Source organism: Dermochelys coriacea, chromosome 18 (genome assembly GCF_009764565.3).
Source record: "Dermochelys coriacea isolate rDerCor1 chromosome 18, rDerCor1.pri.v4, whole genome shotgun sequence".
In the NCBI taxonomy this organism is placed as follows: domain Eukaryota; kingdom Metazoa; phylum Chordata; order Testudines; family Dermochelyidae; genus Dermochelys; species Dermochelys coriacea.
The window spans coordinates 3,173,210-3,194,445 of record NC_050085.1 but is presented as its reverse complement, the minus strand read 5'-3'; the positions used below and the strand labels follow the sequence as shown (position 1 = coordinate 3,194,445).

General features: G+C 43.0%; 1 protein-coding gene across 1 annotated transcript; it reads right to left on the bottom strand.

Moving 5' to 3' along the window:
• Positions 1 to 4,685: 4,685 nt before the first annotated feature.
• Positions 4,686 to 17,131, bottom strand: PPIH (peptidylprolyl isomerase H). Its single transcript, XM_038376712.2, has 10 exons — positions 16,971 to 17,131; positions 16,704 to 16,768; positions 15,184 to 15,207; positions 14,762 to 14,806; positions 14,183 to 14,225; positions 11,147 to 11,239; positions 8,836 to 8,923; positions 7,972 to 8,012; positions 6,277 to 6,367; positions 4,686 to 4,826 (listed from the first exon to the last, which is right to left on the bottom strand). The coding sequence occupies exons 1-9, from the start codon at positions 17,034 to 17,036 to the stop codon at positions 6,299 to 6,301; spliced, it is 534 nt and encodes a 177-aa protein (XP_038232640.1). The 5' UTR covers positions 17,037 to 17,131; the 3' UTR covers positions 4,686 to 4,826; positions 6,277 to 6,298.
• Positions 17,132 to 21,236: the final 4,105 nt, after the last annotated feature.

Sequence of the window (21,236 nt, the reverse complement as noted above, 5' to 3'; positions counted from 1 at the left end):
TAAAAAATACTCCCCCATCAGATCTCAAGGAAGATAACCAAGTACAATCCTGGTCTTTAAAATCCTCTGTGGAAGGAGGGAGTATCAACTTTAGGGGAAATTAGTGTTCAATTAAACATTCCCTGTTCCACAACAAATTGAAAGGGCCAAGTCTGCACTAGTCAGCCAGACCCTGTAACACACTATCGTCTTGGCCCCAAGACAATTTCTCTTGAAGAAAGGAATTCTCACATCTCAACTGGTTACACAACATTCTCCTGTCCCAAGATGACTGTTATGGGGTTCCCAGGTGCAACCTGAACTGTGGGATCACTGAGCCCTCTCTCCCACATAAGAATGAACATACTGGGTGATACCAAAGTGCAGGCACCAACTATTCAAAGTGCTGGGGTGCTCAACCCTTTCCCCCAAGACCCCACCCATGCCCTGCCTCTGCTCCACCCACATCCTGCCTCTTCTCACCCAGTTCAGCCCCCTCCCCTGAGCATACTGCATCCTGGCTCCTCCCCCTCTCCCCAGCATGCTGCAAAACAGCTGTTTGCAGCAGGCAAGGGGAGGGGGTGCTGAGCTGCAGGTCCTGCTGGTGGGTGGGAGGTGCTGGGGGTCAGGGGGAGCTGATGGGGGGCTGCTGGTTGGTGCTCAGCACCCACCATTTTTTCCCCTTGGGTGCTTCAGCCCCAGAGCACCCACAGAGTTCACACCTATGGATCAAAGGTCAGTCTATCCCAGTATTCTGTCTTTTGACACTGGCCAATGCCAGCTGCTTCAAAGGGAATGAACAGAGCAGGTAATCATCAAGTAATCCATCCCCTGTCGCCTATTCCCAGTTACTGGCAAAACCAAGGATAGGGACCCACCAACCTGAGGTATCCCTCACTGCTGTCGGCAAGTTACAAACCTCTAGCAAGTACTGTACTTACATAAACATCCACAGGCAGGGGGACGCCCAACTGAGTTACATGAATGCTTCTCCCAGCCACTCATGAACCAACAATAGAGAGGCCACAGACAATTCCCCCCAGCTCCTCAGCCTTGTCACTCAGAACTGAGCCATCTTGCCTTAGTCAGAAGCCTGACCAGAGTAAGTTCATTACCCAGTCTGTCTCCCCTCGATATGCAGAGGACACACACTAGCCTTTGTAACTGAGCTGAGATTTCCCAAACACTTCAACCAAAACACAGGTAAAATATAAAACAGATTTATTAACTACAGAGAGATAGATTTTTAAGTGATTATAAGTAGTAAGTGTAGTTTCCCCCCTTGGTTAAGCATTCTCCATTGTCTCCGTGCTCTCTCTGAGAAGTCTCCATTGTATACAATTCTTGGGATAGTGGATTCTTTTTAATGGGCCATCAGCATGTCTGGCTACTCCACTGTTGTACCTGAAAGGCTGGTTGTGGCTGTTCCCAACCTCACAACCTATTTCAGTAGCGCACACATAGCAGAACTTCGTTAACTCCACATACAACAATAGCACATACAATCCAATAGGACATTGATGTTCAACAGATCACGACTTTTATAATGATACCTCATAAGGCATACTTTATACAAAACAAATCATAATTAAATAACAGAGGTGAATATGGGGGTTCCAGGGTGCTGATTTGAGGTACAGAGTGCCACAATGACCTTTGCTGCACTTATCAAATGACTCCTGACTTGCACATAATCTCAGACTTGTCTGTTGGTATCTCAGAGACAGAGACTTGCTGAGATTGTACAGGCCGGTGCCTGAGAGATTAACTGAAGAGAATGAGTGTGCTGAAAATCCCTCACAGTTGGTGTGGTTTGAGATTCTCTCTCAAGTATATACAGAATAATGGGATTTTCAAAAGCACCTAGTATGGGCTGGATGAATGGACTATAAGGTGGATAGAAAGCTGGCTAGGTCATCGGGCTCAACGGGTAGTGATCGATGGCTCCATGTCTAGTTGGCAGCCGCTATCAAGTGGAGCGCCCAAAGGTATACTATGAGTCTATTGGGGGGGGAGGGGGGAAGAAAGCACGCACCACTGTTCCACATGATGAAATTTCTGTTTACCAGTTTAGCTAAGGCTGCAGCTCCATTTTTGTTTAAAACCAAATTTTTCAAAAGAATTAAATGCTAATCAACATGGGTTTATGGAAAATAGATCCTGGCACACTAACTTGATAGCTTTTTATGATATTAAGTTTGGTTAATAAAAGTCATAGTATTTATGTACAGACGCTCCCTGACTTACGCAAGTGTTCAGTTCCAGAACACTTCGCGTAAGTCGGAAACGTATCTCCGGCCATTATGCAAAAACAAAACAAAAAAACCCTCCTATTTCTAGCTTATGAAAGTTTTTCCATCAGCTCGGATTTGCGTAAATCGGGTTTGTGTAACCTGGGGTGCGTCTGTAATATGTATAGACTTCTCTAAAGCATTTGATTTGGTATGGTACAACATTTTGATTAAGAAACTGGAAAGATACAAAATCAACATGGTACACATTATATTGATTAAAATAACTGGTTAACTGAAAAATACAAACTAGTCAATTACAGTCTGTTTTCAGTTTATATAAATCCAGATACAACTGGATTAATTAAGAATAGAGAAATGGCAGACAATATTCAGACAGTACTTAAAATCATCCCCAGCCCTACATTTCTATGGTTCTATAATGCCAGATTTAAAAAAAAAAAAATCAAATTTCTTGTTATCACTAGATGCAGTGAAAGCCTTTGAGGGGAACTTTCTGCTTCAAGTCCTGTCCCATATGGACTTTGGCCTCCAGTTCATTAAATAGATATCTACTCTTTATACCAGCCCAAAAGCTGCTGTGCGAGTTAATAGGGTGAACTCTCCCCTTTTGAGTTACACAGAGGGACTAGGCAGCGATGTCCATTGTCTCCTTTACTTTTTGCACTGGCGGTGGAGCCTTTTACACAGAGGATAAGGAACAATGGCTTTGCAACAGGAATAGAACTTTCAGGAACAAATCAGAAAATGGCATTGTATGCACATGATGTAATATTTTTTATCTAAATCAAATATTTCCCTAAAATTAGTTTCAAAAATAATCTAGGACTTTGGGAAAGCATCTGGGTTTAAAGTAAATTGAGTCAAATCTGAAATGCTAACTATAAAATTGCCAGACACTGAAAAGTCACTCCTCTAGGAAACATTTGGGTACAAATGGGCAATAAATTCTCTAAGATATCTGGGAATTCAAATTTCAACCTAGAGCTCTATGATTAAATGTCAAACCTCTACTTCAGCAAATGAAAAAAGATTGAGGGGCTGGAAGAAGTATGCAATTTTTTGGTTGGGAAGAATAGCCAGTCAAACTGAATATTCTGTCAAGATACCTTTCTAGTTTCAAAATCTTTCTTTGATTGTTCCACAAAGGATGTAATTAGAATTCATATAGAATAAGAAAAGAGAGTGAGAATAGATAATTTATACAGATCCATTACAGATGGTGGAATGGCCGTTCCAAATAATCTATGGTACTATTAAGATAGCCAGTTCAAAGCAGTAGTGCACTGGGGGTATTCTAACCCCACCAACACTGGGTTTTTAATTGAATAAGAAAATTGCAGTAATGTAAACATCGCTAGCTACCATGGATTAATAAAAAAAAATATATCACACCCTCCAGAAATTTACACACATCCTTTAGTGAAGGCTACTCTATGGGCTTGGGATAGCACTAGAAAGAAGATAAACTCTTTTTCCTCACCACTGACACCCACTGCAAATAATCCACAGTTTAACCCAAACTGCAAACTAGAGAGCTTCAACGACTGGGAGAGCCAAGGAATACACACAGTTGACCACCTATTCAGTAAAGAAACTTCTAACTTACTTAAGAATCAAAATTAATTTTAACTGTCCCACTCTCCCCTGGTACCAATACTTTCAAGTCAGGTGTTGTGCTTCTCAACTTTCTAGACAACCATGTTTATACAAAAAGCTAATTTTAATAGAAGCAATGGCATCCAGTCAATTAGGAAGAAAAAAAAAACATTTATCAATTGTTGCAGACAGCTTTCCTAACAAATAAGTGTCCCTATGACACACTGGGAAAAGAATATTGATAGCCAATTTACCCCGCATGTATGTGATTTGATGTGGAAAGGGGACCATCAACCTCAGTGTGTAGCACAAAAAAATAAAATGTCTAAGATATTGTTTCAATGGTACCTCATGCCAGTCAGATGGAAGAAAGAGAGAGATTGAATGGGGATAAATGTTGAAGAAATTGTGGTGAAAGAGGAGTTATGCTTATATGGTGGCCATGTCTGGTCATTTGAGGGTATTGGGATGCAAGCTGTAACCAAATACCACAAATTACTGGATATTTATTACCAAATGATCCCCTGTAATCCTCCTGGCGCTTCCTAGTGGAAAGGGTCACATAAAAGGAAATTAATTAATCTCTCTTCTGCTAATAGCTCTTGTTAGCTTCTCACTGGAAAAAGAAAAATAGCCTGACCATAGAGACCTTGTTAAAAAAAATGAAATTGTTGTTATGGAAAAATTAACACACAAATTACCCAGCAAAATAACCAGAAAACAGAGATAATTCAATACTTGGTTACCTTTTATTCAATACTCAAAGTACACTGATCTGCAAAAAAAAAACCAAAAAACAAAAAAAACCTGTCCAAGAATCCAGCCTGAAATATTCTAATTGAACAACACTGCAAAGACATTTAACAAAATGCTTTATTTACACTGGAAAATTTGTTTTTAAAAAAATTGTACATCCTGAATATCAGAAACTTCTGTAGAAGTGCCAGCAGCACAGATATGGCCTGCAGGAAAAGGCAACGAGGGACCAATGACTACCTGAAAGTGGGAGGAGAAAGAAGATCAGTAATAGTAATAGCCATGTCAGAGAATCCTCTGACTGATCCCCAAGAAGAACAGCTGAAGGGATGGAATAGAAACAGCTAAGAAATTCGGCACTCTTAGCCCCAACTCATGGTCTGGGTTACATCGCTGTGCAGTGATATTTAGCTGAGCCACAGTGTCTGTAGCTGTATCTCAGCTAGTCCTTGTCAGGGACATTGGAATGCCACAATTCTGTGGCCATGGAATCTGCAGCAGAATCTCAACTTTCATTTAAAAATTATGCTCCCAGCCACCAGAGCTGCAAAAGAAGCTTTGAAAACTATGAGCAGTGTAAACGCCTGCCCAACTCTGTAAGCAACTTAACACCCGCCTCTGAGTGAAGCGTGCTCCACGCATCAGCCCAGTGGGGGAGCTGAAACCTAAAGATGGCAATTTCAATGTCAACATTATTAACAATTTCACTGTTCATCATCTTAACAGAACTATCCAGCTAACAGGAACTGCGAACTGGGGAGAGGAAGCAACACAGAATGGTGATATTACTTACCTACACAACTGGAGGCTTCATTTATTGAGGGCCCAATCCTGCAAAGCACTGAATGCCTTCTCAAAGAGGCAGAGGGCACTCAGCACCTTACAGGAATGGGTCCTAAATGTCTGCAAAGCACTGTGGATCTAAACCCTTCCTTGTGGCAGGTACCTATGCAGGTATTTTGGGAATGATTTGGGCTTAGCTTGTTTTCAAAAAGCAGTTCTGTTCATCTTGCAGATGATATGAGTGGAGAGGAATCATATGCAGAGCTTCCACTATCTGCTTGTTAAAATCTGAAAGTCAGTGGCTAAAAAAGACTAACAAAAACAGATGTTTGGGAAATTCTATTTTAAAATCAAGTTGTAGATTGACATGCTGTAATCTGCGCACACATGTTGAAATGCTTTTTGTCTGGGATGAAGTAGCTGGATGAGTGGGAAAGACAGCATTATACTTTAATATAAGGTCTCTGGCGCAGTCTATGACCTTAAGTACCAACGACTATGTGAGCAAACCAAGGTGGCCAGGAGCATAGTAAATGCTAGAAACACTTGACCATTGATCAGGAGAATGGTACCTTCTGTAGTCAGAAGAGAGGATGTACCATGTGTCAGCAACCTGACTGTAGGAACAAGACCCCTCCCCATCCTGAGAGTAAGTGCTTCAGCTTCATGACACAAAAGGCCCCAGAAGGGACAATGCCAAAGCTGCCCTGAATTAGGAAATATAGAATCCTCTATTCTTACTTTTTTGGGCTTTCAGATTTACTTGCATCTCCCACAGACTATGAAACTTTGCAAGCTGACAGAACGGCAAATTATGAACTTCAAGGCAGTGAGAGGTGGATTTCGATCACAATAATCTCTTATCAGATAGTTTCTCAGCCACACTGATGAAGACTGACAGACCTACCGAGATTTCTGCATTCATTGCTCTACATTTCACCGCACTGTGAGATGACCACTGGCAGTTTGGGTTTGTTATTTGGACCAGTAGGTACATTCTGGGGGGACAAAAAACCCTCACAGTTACAAGGTATAAATACACAGCAAGTTAGTGGGAGTCACAAGCTATTTCGAGAGGGTGGATAAGAGACTTATGCTAACTGAGCCTCACAAATAGGGAGGAACTGCACTTGGACTCAGTCTGACTCATGTCTGCTGCTCTTTCATTTCCTCTTCTCTTTTGCAGCAATGTCCTTGGACCCTTACCTAGAGCCAGCTAACTGCTTCTTTACTACAGAGCTGTGAGACATGGGATAGATCTGACCTCACAAATGGGGAACAAAGCGAGTGGCAGCAAAGATACAGGTAGCTTCCAGTGAGATGCAATATGTATCATGTCACTTGCTATTTCTTTGGCTTTAGGTCTTTAAAATGAAACTAATTACAGTATCAAAGAGAAAAGCAACCCCATGTTTGTACAGAAGGGGGAGCTATTCAGTAACTTCAGAATTCACACATCATTCTGGACTTGGGCCAATGCTCTTCATGTGTGTCACTTAATTTCTTTCTACTCTGCCCATCACAGTAGTGTTTGGGCATCCTACAAGAGACGTACACAGTTATCCTCCTTTTGTTTATAAAAGTACTTCTGGTGGGAAATGCTGCAAGAGGAATCTCCTTCTGGTCTCCAGCCATGGTTATAATGACTCTAAGCTATGTGGTAGTTTTGGTCTCTTCTGTGTTGGCTACACCTCCAACTTACAGCAGTCAGACAAGGCGATCAGGGAAAGTTTACACTTTCTGTGTATCTAACAGAAAATTTTAACAAAAAAGTCACCTATACGGTGGTTTTCTCACAACAGAGCTAGCAATAGAGGAATTGTGCTGTATGATTCCCAGCACAAGACCTTCTCAGTGAAGGTCACCAGGAGGCTTTAAGTGGAGCTGTTGTCAGCTCTGTAATGTCTTTCCCCCTTTTGATTCTCTATATTCCTAGCATTCACACACTATCCCTGGCTCAGCTCTGGGATCCACTATTTGCACTCAAGCATCCAGTCAGAAAGCAGAATGCCAGGGCGTGCTCTGTCTATTCAGCCATCCATCGCAGTGGTACGCCTACATTTTACAAGAGTATATTAAACAGGCCCTGGGTGTTTATTAGCCATTCTAAATATGGAATTCACTGGTCAACACAGATGTGTGTATCTGCAGCACGTGGAAACCCTTTGGAAACCTTGTTTAATATTGATTATTAGAAGGTGTCGATTAGATTTCAACTGAAGAATTCAGGGAATTTATCATCCCCTTCACATTACCATGCAATATCACAGAACCATTACATTCCTGTTCTCAACACAATAAATCAAACAGGTTTCCAGAAAGGACTCTATGCACCACAACCAAACCCATCTGAACAAGCTTCCCAGTCACTGACTGGCTACTCCAACTGCACAGCACAAAACTCCCTGTGTCTTGCTAAGATAAATCTGCATGATGGACTCCCTCACTGCAGAGGGCACAGCCCCTGCAAGGAGCTCCCTGGCACTATTGTTAAATCATTATCCTGCAAACGGACAGGGAGGGAACATGAAGCCCTGATTACTGCCGCATGTGACTATCGGGCTTGCGCATTCATGAACAGGATGCGGAACTAAAAACTTACTTCAATTTTTCTCATGACAAGGAGCCCATCAACGATTTTACCTGTAAGAGAAAAAACATTTATTAGTAGCAGTTTTATATTGCACTTTTTCACCTTTTCTGTAGTCCCAGATGGTCAAGTACAGATGATACTTTACTCTAATTTCTTAGACCCCTGTGATTCCTTTGCTTTGGACTTGGCTACCTCTCCATACACTGTTCTTTGCCCCAGCGATGTGTCTCACCCATTTATAACTACAGGACACCTGTGGGTTTGTTATATATCTGATAAAGGGCTCATAAATAATACAACTACAACCTTCTCAGACATGGGGCTGGTGTCTATATCTTCAGGACAGGCAACGTGCATCTTCCCAGCAGCTAGGGCGTGCATGGAAATACAGACTGAGCCACAGCCCTCTCCGGCGTATTATCAGAAATAATCCTACTGATGGAGATGCAGTTTGTGAACAGGAAAAATGGCTATCATCAAATAGCCTGGAGGACCCAATAAGGAGCAGGGCCCCATTACGCCAATATTATACATTAGTTCAGTACTAAGATGACTGACCCTGCCCTTAAGATCTTACAGTCTATGACATAAAACGTGCACTTTTGTAAAATTACGGCATGCAAACTCTGGTGTGACTGCTATTTCACCATGACATAAAATAAGCATCAGTTCTCCACATCCTGCCTTGAACCAAGTTATCATTAACTAGCTGATTTATTACTGCTTTCACAATAGCAGTAGGTTTTGATGCAGATTTCCATAGAAGCTCTTACTCCACTTGGGTAAGATTAATGGGAAACGACAACAAAAACCATGTGGTTGAAACAGAAGGGATATATAATTAGGATATCACTCTGTGCTGCAGCTACTCACCAAACACAACATGCTTCCCATCCAGCCAGTCACATTTGGAACATGTGATGAAGAACTGACACCCATTTGTACTTGGACCACTGTTTGCCTGATTGAAAATGCAAAAACAAAACACACAAAAAAGTTAGGGAATAGAACATCTCAAACCAGAGGCAGTCAGAAGACAGAGGCGCCTGAAACAAGAGCGAGCTGTCACTCCTGGACTATATTCTAAAGTTAATATTAGCTCCACAATATATGGAGCAAAGAAAAAAAGCAAGAAGTGCCGTGTGCTATGATGGGGATTGTGGCCTCAGAGCCCTTCCTGAGCAACAACAGATCATCTGAATCTGATCTGTGGATGTTCTCTGAAAACATCCACTCAATGTGCAGCAGCAGTCAAAAAAGCGAATAGAATGTTGGGAATTATTAAGAAAGAATAGATAAGACAGAAAATATCATATTGCCTCTTTATAAATCCATGGTACGTCCACATCTTGAATACTGCATGCAGATGTGGTTACCTCATCTTAAAAAAGATATATTGGACTTGGAAAAGGTTCAGAAATGGGCAACAAAAATGATTAGGGGTATGGAACAGCTGCCGTATGAGGAGAGATTAATAAGTCTGGGACTTTTCACTTGGAAAAGAGATGACTAAGGGGGGATATGATAAGGGTCTATAAAATCATGACTGGTGTGGAGAAAGTAAATAAGGAAGTGTTATTTACTCCTTCTCATAACACAAGAACTAGGGGCCATCACATGAAATTAACAGGCAGCAGGTTTAAAACAAACAAAAGGAAGTATTTCTTCACACAATGCACAGTCAACCTGTGGAATTCATTGCCAGGGGATGTAGTGAAGGCCAAGCTATAACAGGGTTTAAAAAAGAACTAGATTAATTCATGGCGGATAGGTCCATCAATGGCGATTAGCCAGGATGGGCAGGAATGGTGTTCCTAGCCTCTGTTTGCCAGAAGCTGGGAATGGGCGACAGGGGATGGATCACTTGATGATTACCTGTTCTGTTCATTCCCTCTGAGGCACCTGCCATTAGCCACTGTCGAAAGACAGGAGTCTGGGCTCGATGGATCTTTGGTCTGACCCAGTGTGGCCATTCTTATGTTCTTATCTGTGAGTGTGTGCAGCCAGCTGAATCACAGAGATTCTTCTGTAGCTCTGAAAGAGCTTTGAGGCCAAAATAATACCGTATTGAGATCTATAACATCACACTGTGTTTTGGGGGGAAGGGTGCGTCTTTTGTATTGATGACACTTATTGCATCATAGAAATTGTCACAGGTGAAGCTGAAAATTTAGGGATCTGTGTAGGGGAAAGTTATGGATTTCTGCAGCTAGGAAGGATGCTTAGGATTATAGGATAAACAGGTTAGCTGGATGTATCTGGTAAAATGATCAGCAGTGAAACAGTTAATGATGAAATTTATTTAGCCCTCTACAGGTTTCAGAGTTAACACTACTCTGAAAGGTGTGGTACAGTTCCCACACCTCTCAAAGCTGTCATTTCAGGCTGTCTCAGGAAGACATCACTGCATCAATTATACTTGGTTCATGTTTTCAAGGTTCTCTTTGCAGCCAGGAGGTGGCCCAGAAAGAGGTTACTAAAATTAACACTGAGAAAGGAGAATTCTGCAACAAATTCTGCAGCTTCAGAATCACAGGATATATGGGGTTCTGCCCAGTCATGTTCCAGCACAACTGTCCATTATGGGGGTACCATCCTGTGAAATAGCTAGTTAGTGACAACATACTGCACTAGATAGACTATTTGTATGGTCCAGCATGGCCTTTTGTATGTTCCAACCTACATAGCGCATGATGGTGGCTGTGTTTCTATAAAATGAAGCACGGAGCATATATTATACAAGATTCAAACACTATTTCTATCGCTATTCAATTCCTTGACTCGACATTAGTTGGGGTGCTGTTTAATAACGATTAGCAGGTAGAGAAGAAAGACTTACTGGAGTGCAAAAATATGAGAGACCAATAATTCTAAAAGCAGAGCAAATTAAACCTACCCCAAAAATTCTAATAGAGAAGGGTAAATTACTGACTGGACTGCTATCTCGAGTCATGTTCATTAGCACCTTATGCCATTAATGGTTTCACTGAAGTCAATGGGAGCTACTCACAGAGTAAAATACTGTTCAACATGACTAAGAGTAGCAGAATCTGGCCCTATATGAGGATTTTTCAGACATTCTATCCACAGTAGGAGACTTCTGCAAGCCAGGAGATAAGCTAAGAATCTCCACAAGGGAGCACAGAGCTATTTTAGTCCTACTACTTTGTCTTCTTATACTTACCATAGACAACAGCCCAGGAGCAGAATGTCTGAGTTTGAAGTTTTCATCTGCAAAGGGACCCCGGTATATACTAGCTACTCCAGTACCATCTCCCTGCATAAAGAGGAGGAAGGCAGGCGTTCAATCCCACCTCGATATAAGTGTAGTCTGTAGCATGCATTTAAAATTCCAAGACAAACTGCTTTGTTAAATCAGAGTTCCAGTTCAGAATTATTTCCATTTGAAAACCATTGTTAACGAGAATGTTAGAACTGAAAACATCTGAACATTTTAGAGTAAGGAAACCAGGAGTCAGTGTTCTAACAGCAACTATGATTCAGCCCTTGCTACCTCTTCTGCCTTCCTCATACTAGCCAGAAACTTGCTCCCATTGCCACATGAAACTACAGAAGAGCAAGGACAGATGGTGTCAAGTGGGGGATGGAGTCTAGGTTTCAGAGCGAGGAGACAAGAGGTCATGGATGGTAGTGAGCGGATCACTTTAGACAGCAGACATTCTGGGGGAAATAGAAGGGAGGAGAAAAGGGAAGGCGTGGGTGTAAAGTTTAAAAGGGTCACAGGTGACAAATGAGGCAGAGGTGGTGATGATGAAGGGTAAGCATGGTGGGGGGGGGGGAGTTGGAGGAAGGCTCAGGGTTGAGGGCTAGCCTCAACTGTTTTAAGAACAGGGAAATGATCCCTTCTGTTGGCTTTTCCACAGACGTCTGTGAGGCCTCAGATGACACACTTATGGGAAGCAGAGATTATAACTTTGCTGAAGTTCCAGCAATACTGAGGCAGCTTTTACTCGCCCTAACTGCCAGCATTCAGGCCTCAAAACAATTTATAAATTATAGCAGGACAGTATGTCACTTCTGCAAATTAGAAGCTTGCACTGTTACAAAGGAGTTTAGAACTTCCATGTAGGGTTGTTGATTAATTGCAGTTAACTCACACAATTAACTCAAAAAAATTAATCACAATTTAAAAAATTAATCATGATTAATTGCACTGTTAAACAATAGAATACCAACTGAAATTTATTAAATATTTTTAGATGGCACTGTAAAAATGATAAAATAGTATTTTTCAATTCACCTGGTACAAGTACTGTAGTGCAATCTCTTCAACAAGAAAGTACAACTTACAAATGTAGATTTTTTTTGTTACATAATTGCACTCAAAAACAATAACGTAAAACTTTACAGCCCACAAGTCCACTCAGTCCTACTTCCTATTCAGCCAATAACTCAAGTTTGTTTACATTTATGGGAGATAATGCTGCCTGCTTCTTATTTATGTCACCTGAACGTGAGAACAGGCATTTGGATGGCACTCTTGTAGCTGGCATTGCAAGGTATTTACATGCCAGATATGCTAAACATTTGTATGCCCCGTTATACTTAATTTTTTTAACCGCTTGACAACCCTACTTCCATGATGTCTAACAAGTGATTCCTACAAGTATTATTACTTGTGAGTGCAGGAGGGCCACTGCTTCCTCAGGACCCTCCAGATCCAGAACCGTGCAGGGCTCTGGGGGCACTAGGACTTCTGTGGCATACCCTTTGCCTTCAGCCATGTGGCCTTAGGCTTAGGGAAAGAAACAGTGAGTCAGAACAAACCTGCCTGAGGCCAAAACTGGCAGAGCAGCTTCAGAAGCAATATAAGTAGGGGCTTCTAGATACTGATGATGTATTTTTTCCCCACTTGACTGGACATTCTCTTTCCCTGTGCTGACTGGTGTTTGCCCCAACCCCCTTCTCTCTCCCCCTTCCCTTGTCTTCTGTTTAGCTTAGACCCTCCCTCACTAAATCACACCAAACACTAAGAAAAAGCACAGTGGCACTAACATGATGTTTTCCGCTATCACTGTTTACTCTGCTATGTACGTTCTACCCTGCCACTGTTAGTCTTATCTGGTTATACTACAAGTTCTTCAAGGCAGGGGCTGGCTACTGCTCTAAGTCCAATGCCCAGCACAACTGCTCTCAGTTGGTTCCCGGCTCTACTGTAATAAACAATTTTTTTCTCTCATAATTAGGTGTAGTAATAAGCGTCAGTGGAGCTTGTAATTTTTGCTAAGCTTCTACTGGAAGTTGTCAGACGTCCCTGTGCGGTTTAGAAGAGCACTCACGAGTGAAGAACCTGACTTTAAATAAACATAGGTGGCTAAACCAAGTTTCCTGTGGCTAGTTTTGTGAGAACTATCATGAAGAATCAAAGCATAACCATTTTTATTTGATTTGTTTTGAACAGCCAGCTTTTATTCATTTTGCCAACTCATAATTCAAACTGAAAAAAATAGCAATTTTCCCAACTCCCAAATAGCTCAATGAACCTCAAACTTGAAAAAAAAGTATTCTCTTCTTATCAAAGCCTGAGGCCTATAAATTTCAAACAGAAATTACCTTTTAATTCTGAGATAGGTTTTCCCCTACTGAACTATCAAACTTAATCACCCTTCGTAGAAGTGCCGTCTCCTCTAAATACAAATGTTCTCTCCACACAGCCAATTATCATTTTTCTTCACTAGTGTGAGATGCAGTTTGTGAAACATCGGTTAATCAGATAGTGCAGAAAATTACACTTTCTTTTGAAAACATGAATGTCAAATCCAACCCTCAACTGGCAGACCAAACATTCTCCAGGAAAGATGATGGAGAACATTGGTGTTGTGTGGAATGAACTGTCTCATGGTTAGAGGCACCTCCAGCAGGCCATGGAAACCCCACTTTGCAGAGGAGAGTCATTGCAGCAGAAGAGCCCGGCACTTCTCACCCAAAGAAAGGCAATTTTTGCATGTCAGAAATACATGACAATTTAGTTAATTCTGTTCCAGTTGCTGCAGAGAAAACATTTTGCCCAGTCCCCAGATATCTGTTTCCTAGCACGTTCCAATTTATTCCAGTGCAGAAAGTAGGAAAATACCAGCGAAGCTTCTCAAGTAATATCTTCTCATTAGAGAAATAGTGAATAGAAAACAGATGAATATCTATCCAGGAAAGAGCAACACACCACATCCTTTAAGGCAGGAAAAGAACACAGAGTACCTACGTTTACAAAGTCACCTCCCTGTATCATGAAATCCTTAATGACTCTAAAGAAGTAATAAAAAAATAATAGTTACTTCTTTCTGAAAAAACTTTTCGAGAAGCTTAATATGTCAGTGAAAAATAGAGATACTCCCCACAACAATGAAAATGCATCATGATTTGCAAACACATACATTCTGTAAAATAATGTATATAATTCCAATATATAATTCCCACTGTTTAAGATAAAACAAATTGTGGCCCTTGGCCGTTAGATCTGATGATGTACTCAAAGGGAACTGAACCCTGATCTCGAGAGGCAGAGAAAGGAGAGGTACTGCCTGTCTGTGGGGTCAAAGGCAGCTAGAAGGCAGTGGTTTCTCTCTGTAAGTACAACAGAAGGGCTAGCAAGAACTACAGTGGACAGAGTCACGCAAACTATAGGTACAAGGCAGAGGTTACAGAAGGAAAACAAATTCAGAGCTATTATTTTTTTATGTGTACAGCATGTCTCTTAGTTTAAGGATGTCCTTAAAAAGAGGGCTCCAGAATGCCTGTAGTTCACCAAGCTGTTTTAAGCGTTAGAAGGAAAAATATTTACCTGTGGAAAGTGCTCCCTTTGTAACCTATTGGGACACCATCTTTCCTACAATGAAAGAAAAAGAAAGGGCACTGGGAGTCACTGCACCTCACAGCACAAAACCCCCCAGGAGTCTTTAGTCTCAGCTTGGAGCTCTTGGGAAGATCAACTCCTATGTGCTGCCTTCACATGTTTCCCTCTTACACTGCTTGTGAGGGCAGCTTGTTTGGCAATATTGCAGTTTGTAGCCAATTCAGTCTGACAAACAGCAAAAATATTTTTGATGTCAACTGAGTGTTTTCCAAGAGTCTTCATTTTGCATTCATGTAGGTAACAAGGATGAGGTTAAGAATAAGTACATCTAATCCCTGCTATCTGTCTATAAATCTTCCTGCTTGTGGGAATTTACTGCTTAAGAGGAAGCAGAAATTGATCCTACATACCTGAATTCACCTGTACAAAATTGCCTGAAAAGAAAAAACAACACACACACCAGTTAGTGAATCACTTTGAAAAGTTATTTGAAAATCAAGGACACAAATTATTACCCACTGAACATGTCACAGAAGAGGAATAGCAGGGATGTCCATTATTAGAAGGAATAAATGACACTGTCTCTAGAAGTAGGTGCCATCAAGAGCTGTTAGTAACTTTCAGTTCCTCAGGTTTGTTTCTGCAGCTGGGAGAGGGATAGGACCAGACGGATACTGGGGCTTGTAAGAGGCAGATGAAGTGGAACTGGACAGCACTTTGTGGAGGTCTGTGATGGATGAGGATACACTTGCTCATCTTGAGGGACTGGGCTGTCTGGTGTGCAAGACATCCTCCAGCCAGAGGTAAGCAAACAGGGAGCCAAGTCAGTAAGTTGCCATCTCTCTTGTGTGCTGAGGTGCTATGGGAGGAAGGGGCAAACATGAACAGAGTGGGCTGCTGGGTTTCTGAATCATGCACACATCTCTCAAGCAAGAATAGTTGACTCGCTCCTCTTTTCTGAGCATGTGGAAGTAGCAGCTTGGGCCAGGCCTACTTCCTTAGGAACTAGTAAAAGTCTGGCCAATCTGAATGTACAGCTGAGTTTTGCTCACTCTGTGGACTGAAACTCACAAGGACATAGCACAGAATTTGGTGCCTGGGTGGTGATGGGGAGATATGACATTTCCAATATGGAGACTTGACATGGGATAAGAGCCTTAACCCTGTCCCTTACCTTTAGGGGACCACCTAAAAGTAAGAGTTCAGAGGAAATTAGGCATGTCTGAGTAGACTAAGTTAGACAAACCCGTGACCATTCCCACCTTCCCCAGAATGCGACTCCATGGAAGCAGGTGGTGGGCAGGAAAACAAGAATGCTCAAAGTAGGATTTCCTAGAGGTGAAAAAAAAAAAATGGCCAGGGGTAACATTGGCCTGGCTTCTGGCAACCTAGCAAGCAGGTACTTTTAGTTCAGAAGGTGCATCCCAGGCTTCAGAGTCTAAGGTTTAGTTTCATTTAAACCTCTAGTCTTGAATATTATAAAGACATCTTAAAACGTGACATGAGTGTAACTGATGCAGTTGATGTTTGCCTGGGTCTGCAGAGAGCCTGAAACTAAACTTTGAGAAATGTGAACTACCTCTCTCATCTGAATGGGATGATGGCTCTGAAATCCAGTGATGACAGTTTAATTGTCAACGTCATTAATGATTTCCTTGCTGATAAAAGCACGTTTTAAAGAGGACTGATCACTTACAAGTGTGCAATCTGCTGCATGGGGCAGCTCACGCATGTGCCTCAAATGGGCAGACCCCGGTGCATAACCACTACTAAAATCTCTTCCCAATCACACACCAGGGGCACCGAGTTGCACCGGGCTGCCCCACTACAGGGAGGGATGCTCCGGTATGGGGCTGTCCTACCACGTGTTGTTGCGTGACTGACCCAGGGCATTGGGCTGCCTCAGTGGGAGCAAAGGGCCACAGGTTACCTGAAATTCTCCGCCGTTTTGGGCACAACGTCAGCGAACAGCTCCACCTTCATGCGGCCGATCTCCTGGGGGGACAGCGAGTATCAGCGCCGGGCGCCGCGCGTCTAAGGGCTGTAACCCCGCCGCGCCCGCCTCCTCCCCCGGGCCCGGGCCCCGCCGCGCCCGCCTCCTCCCCCGGGCCCGGGCCCCGCCGCGCCCGCCTCCTCCCCCGGGCCCGGGCCCCACCCACTGCCACGGACCCGGGCGCCGCAGTGGCCCAGCCCCCACCTGGCCGCCGATGCTGACATCGAAGAAGACCACGGGGTTGTTGGGATTCGCGGCCAGCACCGCCATGTCGACCCAGCCGGAACCGGAACCGGAACCTGGCCACCCGCCGGCAACATGGCGGGCCCGCCCCAGCCATGCGCGTGCGCAGCAACACAGGCTCCGCCCTCGGGGCGGGAGGGGTCGCCGCGGAGGCGCCTGTGTCGTGCCGGAAGCTGTGGCTGTAGGAATGTGCTCGGTAGGGGGCAGGGAGCATGCGCAGTAACATCTGCCCCTTCCTGGCCTGGGATTCTGCAGCCTGCTTTTTACACGGCGGCCGGGGGGGCGGAAACTGACGGAGGGGTCCAGCGGCTGGGGCTGAAGGGGGAAATCGGGGGTGGGGGAAAGCCAGGGTTCAGCGCAGGGCGAGGCGCCGGCGGAGGGTGAAAGCCGGGCACAGCTCCCCGCTGGGCCGGGCCCCCTGTTTGCAAGGGGCGGGGCAGAGGGGCTTCTTCGTCCCCCACCCACAGACGGCTCCTCTCGACACGGGCTGCCGAGGGCCGGGCTCTTAAAGGCACAGAAATCCCAGTGCCGAGACCCCGCAGCTCCTCCCTGCCTGATGTAACCTGCTGAGATCCTGCAGGAGACTTAATTCAGTGAAATATTTTCCACGAAATGAAGAATCCCTTGTCAGTGTATCTGAGTGCGTCAGGTCTCATGGCCCTTCACCAGTTTGTCTTCTCTGCTGCTGGGATTCCCTGAATTCCTCTTAGCTTTGATATTGTGCAGGTGAATGTCATTGTGCTAGTTGATGTATATTTTAACAACACTCATTGAAAATATGTATAAGTAAGTACTTGCTAGTAGTTTGAACAATGACATCTGTGTTTCTAGTATTGTTTTTTACTGTGGTTTCTGATTTGGAATTTTTAATTTAACTTTTTCTTGTTACTTTTGGAGCAGAAGTTTATTCTGTTGGATCATCTGACTTCCAGTCTGATTGAATTTCTGGCCTGGTCTCAAAACTTTGTTTTCATTCAATCCATTAATGGCAATTGCCTTGTGCGACTGTTATTTTGCGTCTCAAGCCAGCCCTTAGTGTTTTTCCTTGTGCCATTGCTTGCGTGTAGAACTGGATTCTCAAATATTCAATAGAGGCAGTATACTCTCTCATGTGACATCCTTCTCAAAAGCAAAAATCTATTGTAATTTTTGCTAAACATTAGAACTGCTGTAGTGGGTCAGACCAATAGTCCATCTAGTCCAGTATCCTGTCTTCTGACAGCATCCAGTGCCAGGTGCTTCAGAGGGAATGAACAGAACAGGCAATCACTGAGTGAACCATCCCTTCATCCACTCCCAGCATCTGGCAGTCAGAGGTTTAGGGACACCCACAGCATGGGGATGCATCCCTGATTATCTGATGCACGTATCCTGAGGAACTGATCCTCTCCACTAGGAGCACTGGGGAGTAAGGGTTGCCCTCACCAGTTCAGCATACGCTCCACACAGTGCATGGCTCCTGTGAGGTCCTAAGTATAGCTGGCAGTGCCTCCTGCCCCTACCCGTTTGCCATCAGGGTATTTAGGCAGCAGCAACATTATGACTTCTACATGAATGGGTGTGTTTGGGGGAGGGAAAGGACTTCTTGGCCCTCTTCTCACCTCCACCGCTGTGTGATGGCAGCCATATTTTGACCCTGTAATAGATAGGACCTGCTTCTATCAGGAAAAATTTCAGGTGAGTATAGATAGCTCTCAGTAAGGGAAATAGGAAATCCAAAATACTTCTCTCTCCTTTCTACCCAGCCAGAGACTAAAATATACCTGCACGGAGACAAACCCATCTGGATCATCTTTACCCTACTGACATCAAAATCTCTCTCTGAACAAGCCTCTTCATCTCCAATGAGATATTACCCCAGGAGCTTGCTGGAATCTAGGCTCCCTTTGATCAGAAACCTTTGTCAGTCAAGGCAATAGGACAAGTGCATTGCTACCTGTGACTGCCTGCTGAGTTGATGAACTGTAATGGTCAGAGATTGCACCAACATAGAAGTATATTGAAGGCAAACCCTAAGAAAATTAAGAGTTTAAATTCTCTTCCACATATCTTGCATCCCACTAAAATTAATCCAACCCACAGGTCACTTGGGCAGAAATGTCAATGTCAGGATGGCACAGTAAATGAAGTTGCAGAATAAATGATGTTTAAATGAACTCACTCTATTTTTTACAATCCTCTGTTAAGAGGTAATTGATTCATATGTACTCCAGCCAGGGTCATTTGGAAGCCGAATACTTTACGTTTCCATCTCCTACTGTAAAGTTTTAGCGAATTAGGACAAGTTTTAGGAATTAGGACAAGTCAGCAAATAAGAACAACCATAGGTATCAGTAACTGCTACTGGTAACAATTCACTGCTACTGATAGCATAAGAACATAAGAGTGGCCATACTGGGTCAGACCAAAGGTCCATCTAGCCCAGTATCCTGTCTTCTGACAGTGGCCAATGCTAGGTGCCCCAGAGGGAGTGAACCTAACAGGTAATGATCTAGTGATCTCTCTCCTGCCATCCATCTCCACCCTCTGGGCTAGGTTCACCATTCCTTACCCATCCTGGCTAATAGCCATTAATGGACTTAACCTCCATGAATTTATCCAGTTCCTCTTTTAAACCCTGTTATAGTCCTAGCCTTCACAACCTCCTCAGGCAAGGAGTTCCACAGGTTGACTCTGCTCTGGGTGAAGAAGAGCTTCCTTTTATTTGTTTTAAACCTGCTGCGCATTAATTTCATTTGGTGGCCCCTAGTTCTTATATTATGGGAACAAGTAGATAACTTTTCCTTCTTTTATACTTGCCTCTTGAAATTCCACTACATGCTTCTGACGAAGTGTGTATTCACCCACAAAAGCTTATGCTCTAATACGTCTGTTAGTCTATAAGATGCCACAGGACTCTCTGCCGCTTTTACAGATCCAGAGTAACACGGCTAACCCTCTGATACTTTATTTTTCTTTATTCACTTTCTCCACACCACTCATGATTTTACATACCTCTATCATATCCCCCCTTAGTCTCCTCTTTTCCAAGCTGAAAAGTCCTAGCTCTTTAATCTCTCCTCATATGGGACCCGTTCCAAACCCCTAATCATTTTAGTTGCCCTTCTCTCAATGTATTCTAATGCCAGTATATCTTTTTTGAGATGAGGAGACCACATCTGTACACAGTATTCAGGATGTGGGCGTACCAGGGATTTATATAAGGGCAATAAGATATTCTCTGTCTTATTCTCTATCCCTATTTTAATGATTCCTAACATCCTGTTTGCTTTTTTGACTGCTACTGCACACTGCGTGGACGTCTTTAGAGAACTATCCACGATGACTCCAAGATCTCTTTCCTGATTAGTTGTAGCTAAATTAGCCCCCATCATATTGTATGTATACTTGGGGTTATTTTTTCCAATGTGCATTACTTTACATTTATCCACATTAAATTTCATTTGCCATTTTGTTGCCCAATCACTTAGTTTTGTGAGATCGTTTTGAAGTTCTTCACAGTCTGCTTTGGCTTAACTATCTTGAGCAGTTTAGTATCATTTGCAAACGTTGCCACTCACTGTTTACCCCTTTCTTCAGATCATTTATGAATAAGTTGAATAGGATTGGTCCTAGGACTGACCCTTGGGGAACACCACTAGTTACCCCTCTCCATTCTGAAAATTTACCATTTATTCCTACCCTTTGTTCCCTGTCTTTTAACCAGTTCTCAATCCATGAAAGGATCTTCCCCCTTATCCCATGGTAACTTAATTCACTTTTGGTGAGAGACCTTGTCAAAGGCTTTCTGGAAATCTAAGTACACTAAGTACACTGGATCCCCCTTGTCCACATTCATTGACCCCTTCAAAGAACTATAATAGATTAGTAAGACATGATTTCCCTTTACAGAAACTATGTTGATTTTTGCCCAACAATTTATGTTTTCTCTGTGTCTGACAATTTTATTCTTTACTGTTGTTTCAACTGATTTGCCCGGTATTGACATTAGACTTACCAGCCTGTAATTGCTGGGATCACCTCTAGACCCCTTCTTAAATATTGGCGTTACATTAGCTATCTTGCAGGCATTGGGTACAGTAGCTGATTTAAAGGAGAAGTTACAAACCATCATTAATAGTTCCTCATTTTCACATTTCAGTTTTTTCAGAACTCTTGGGTGAATGCCATCTGGTCCCGGTGACTTGTTACTGTTAAGTTTCTCAGTTAATTCCAAAACCTCCTCTG

Bases quoted from the DNA above. Each gene is read 5' to 3' on its own strand.
- PPIH (XM_038376712.2), bottom strand. From the start codon at position 17,036: ATGGCGGTGCTGGCCGCGAATCCCAACAACCCCGTGGTCTTCTTCGAT. The intron at 15,208-16,703 runs GTAACCTGTGGC...TTTTCTTTTCAG, and splicing joins AAAACGGCGGAGAATTTCAG to GCAATTTTGTACAGGTGAAT. The intron at 8,924-11,146 runs GTAAGTATAAGA...ATTTTCAATCAG, and splicing joins CTCCTGGGCTGTTGTCTATG to GCAAACAGTGGTCCAAGTAC.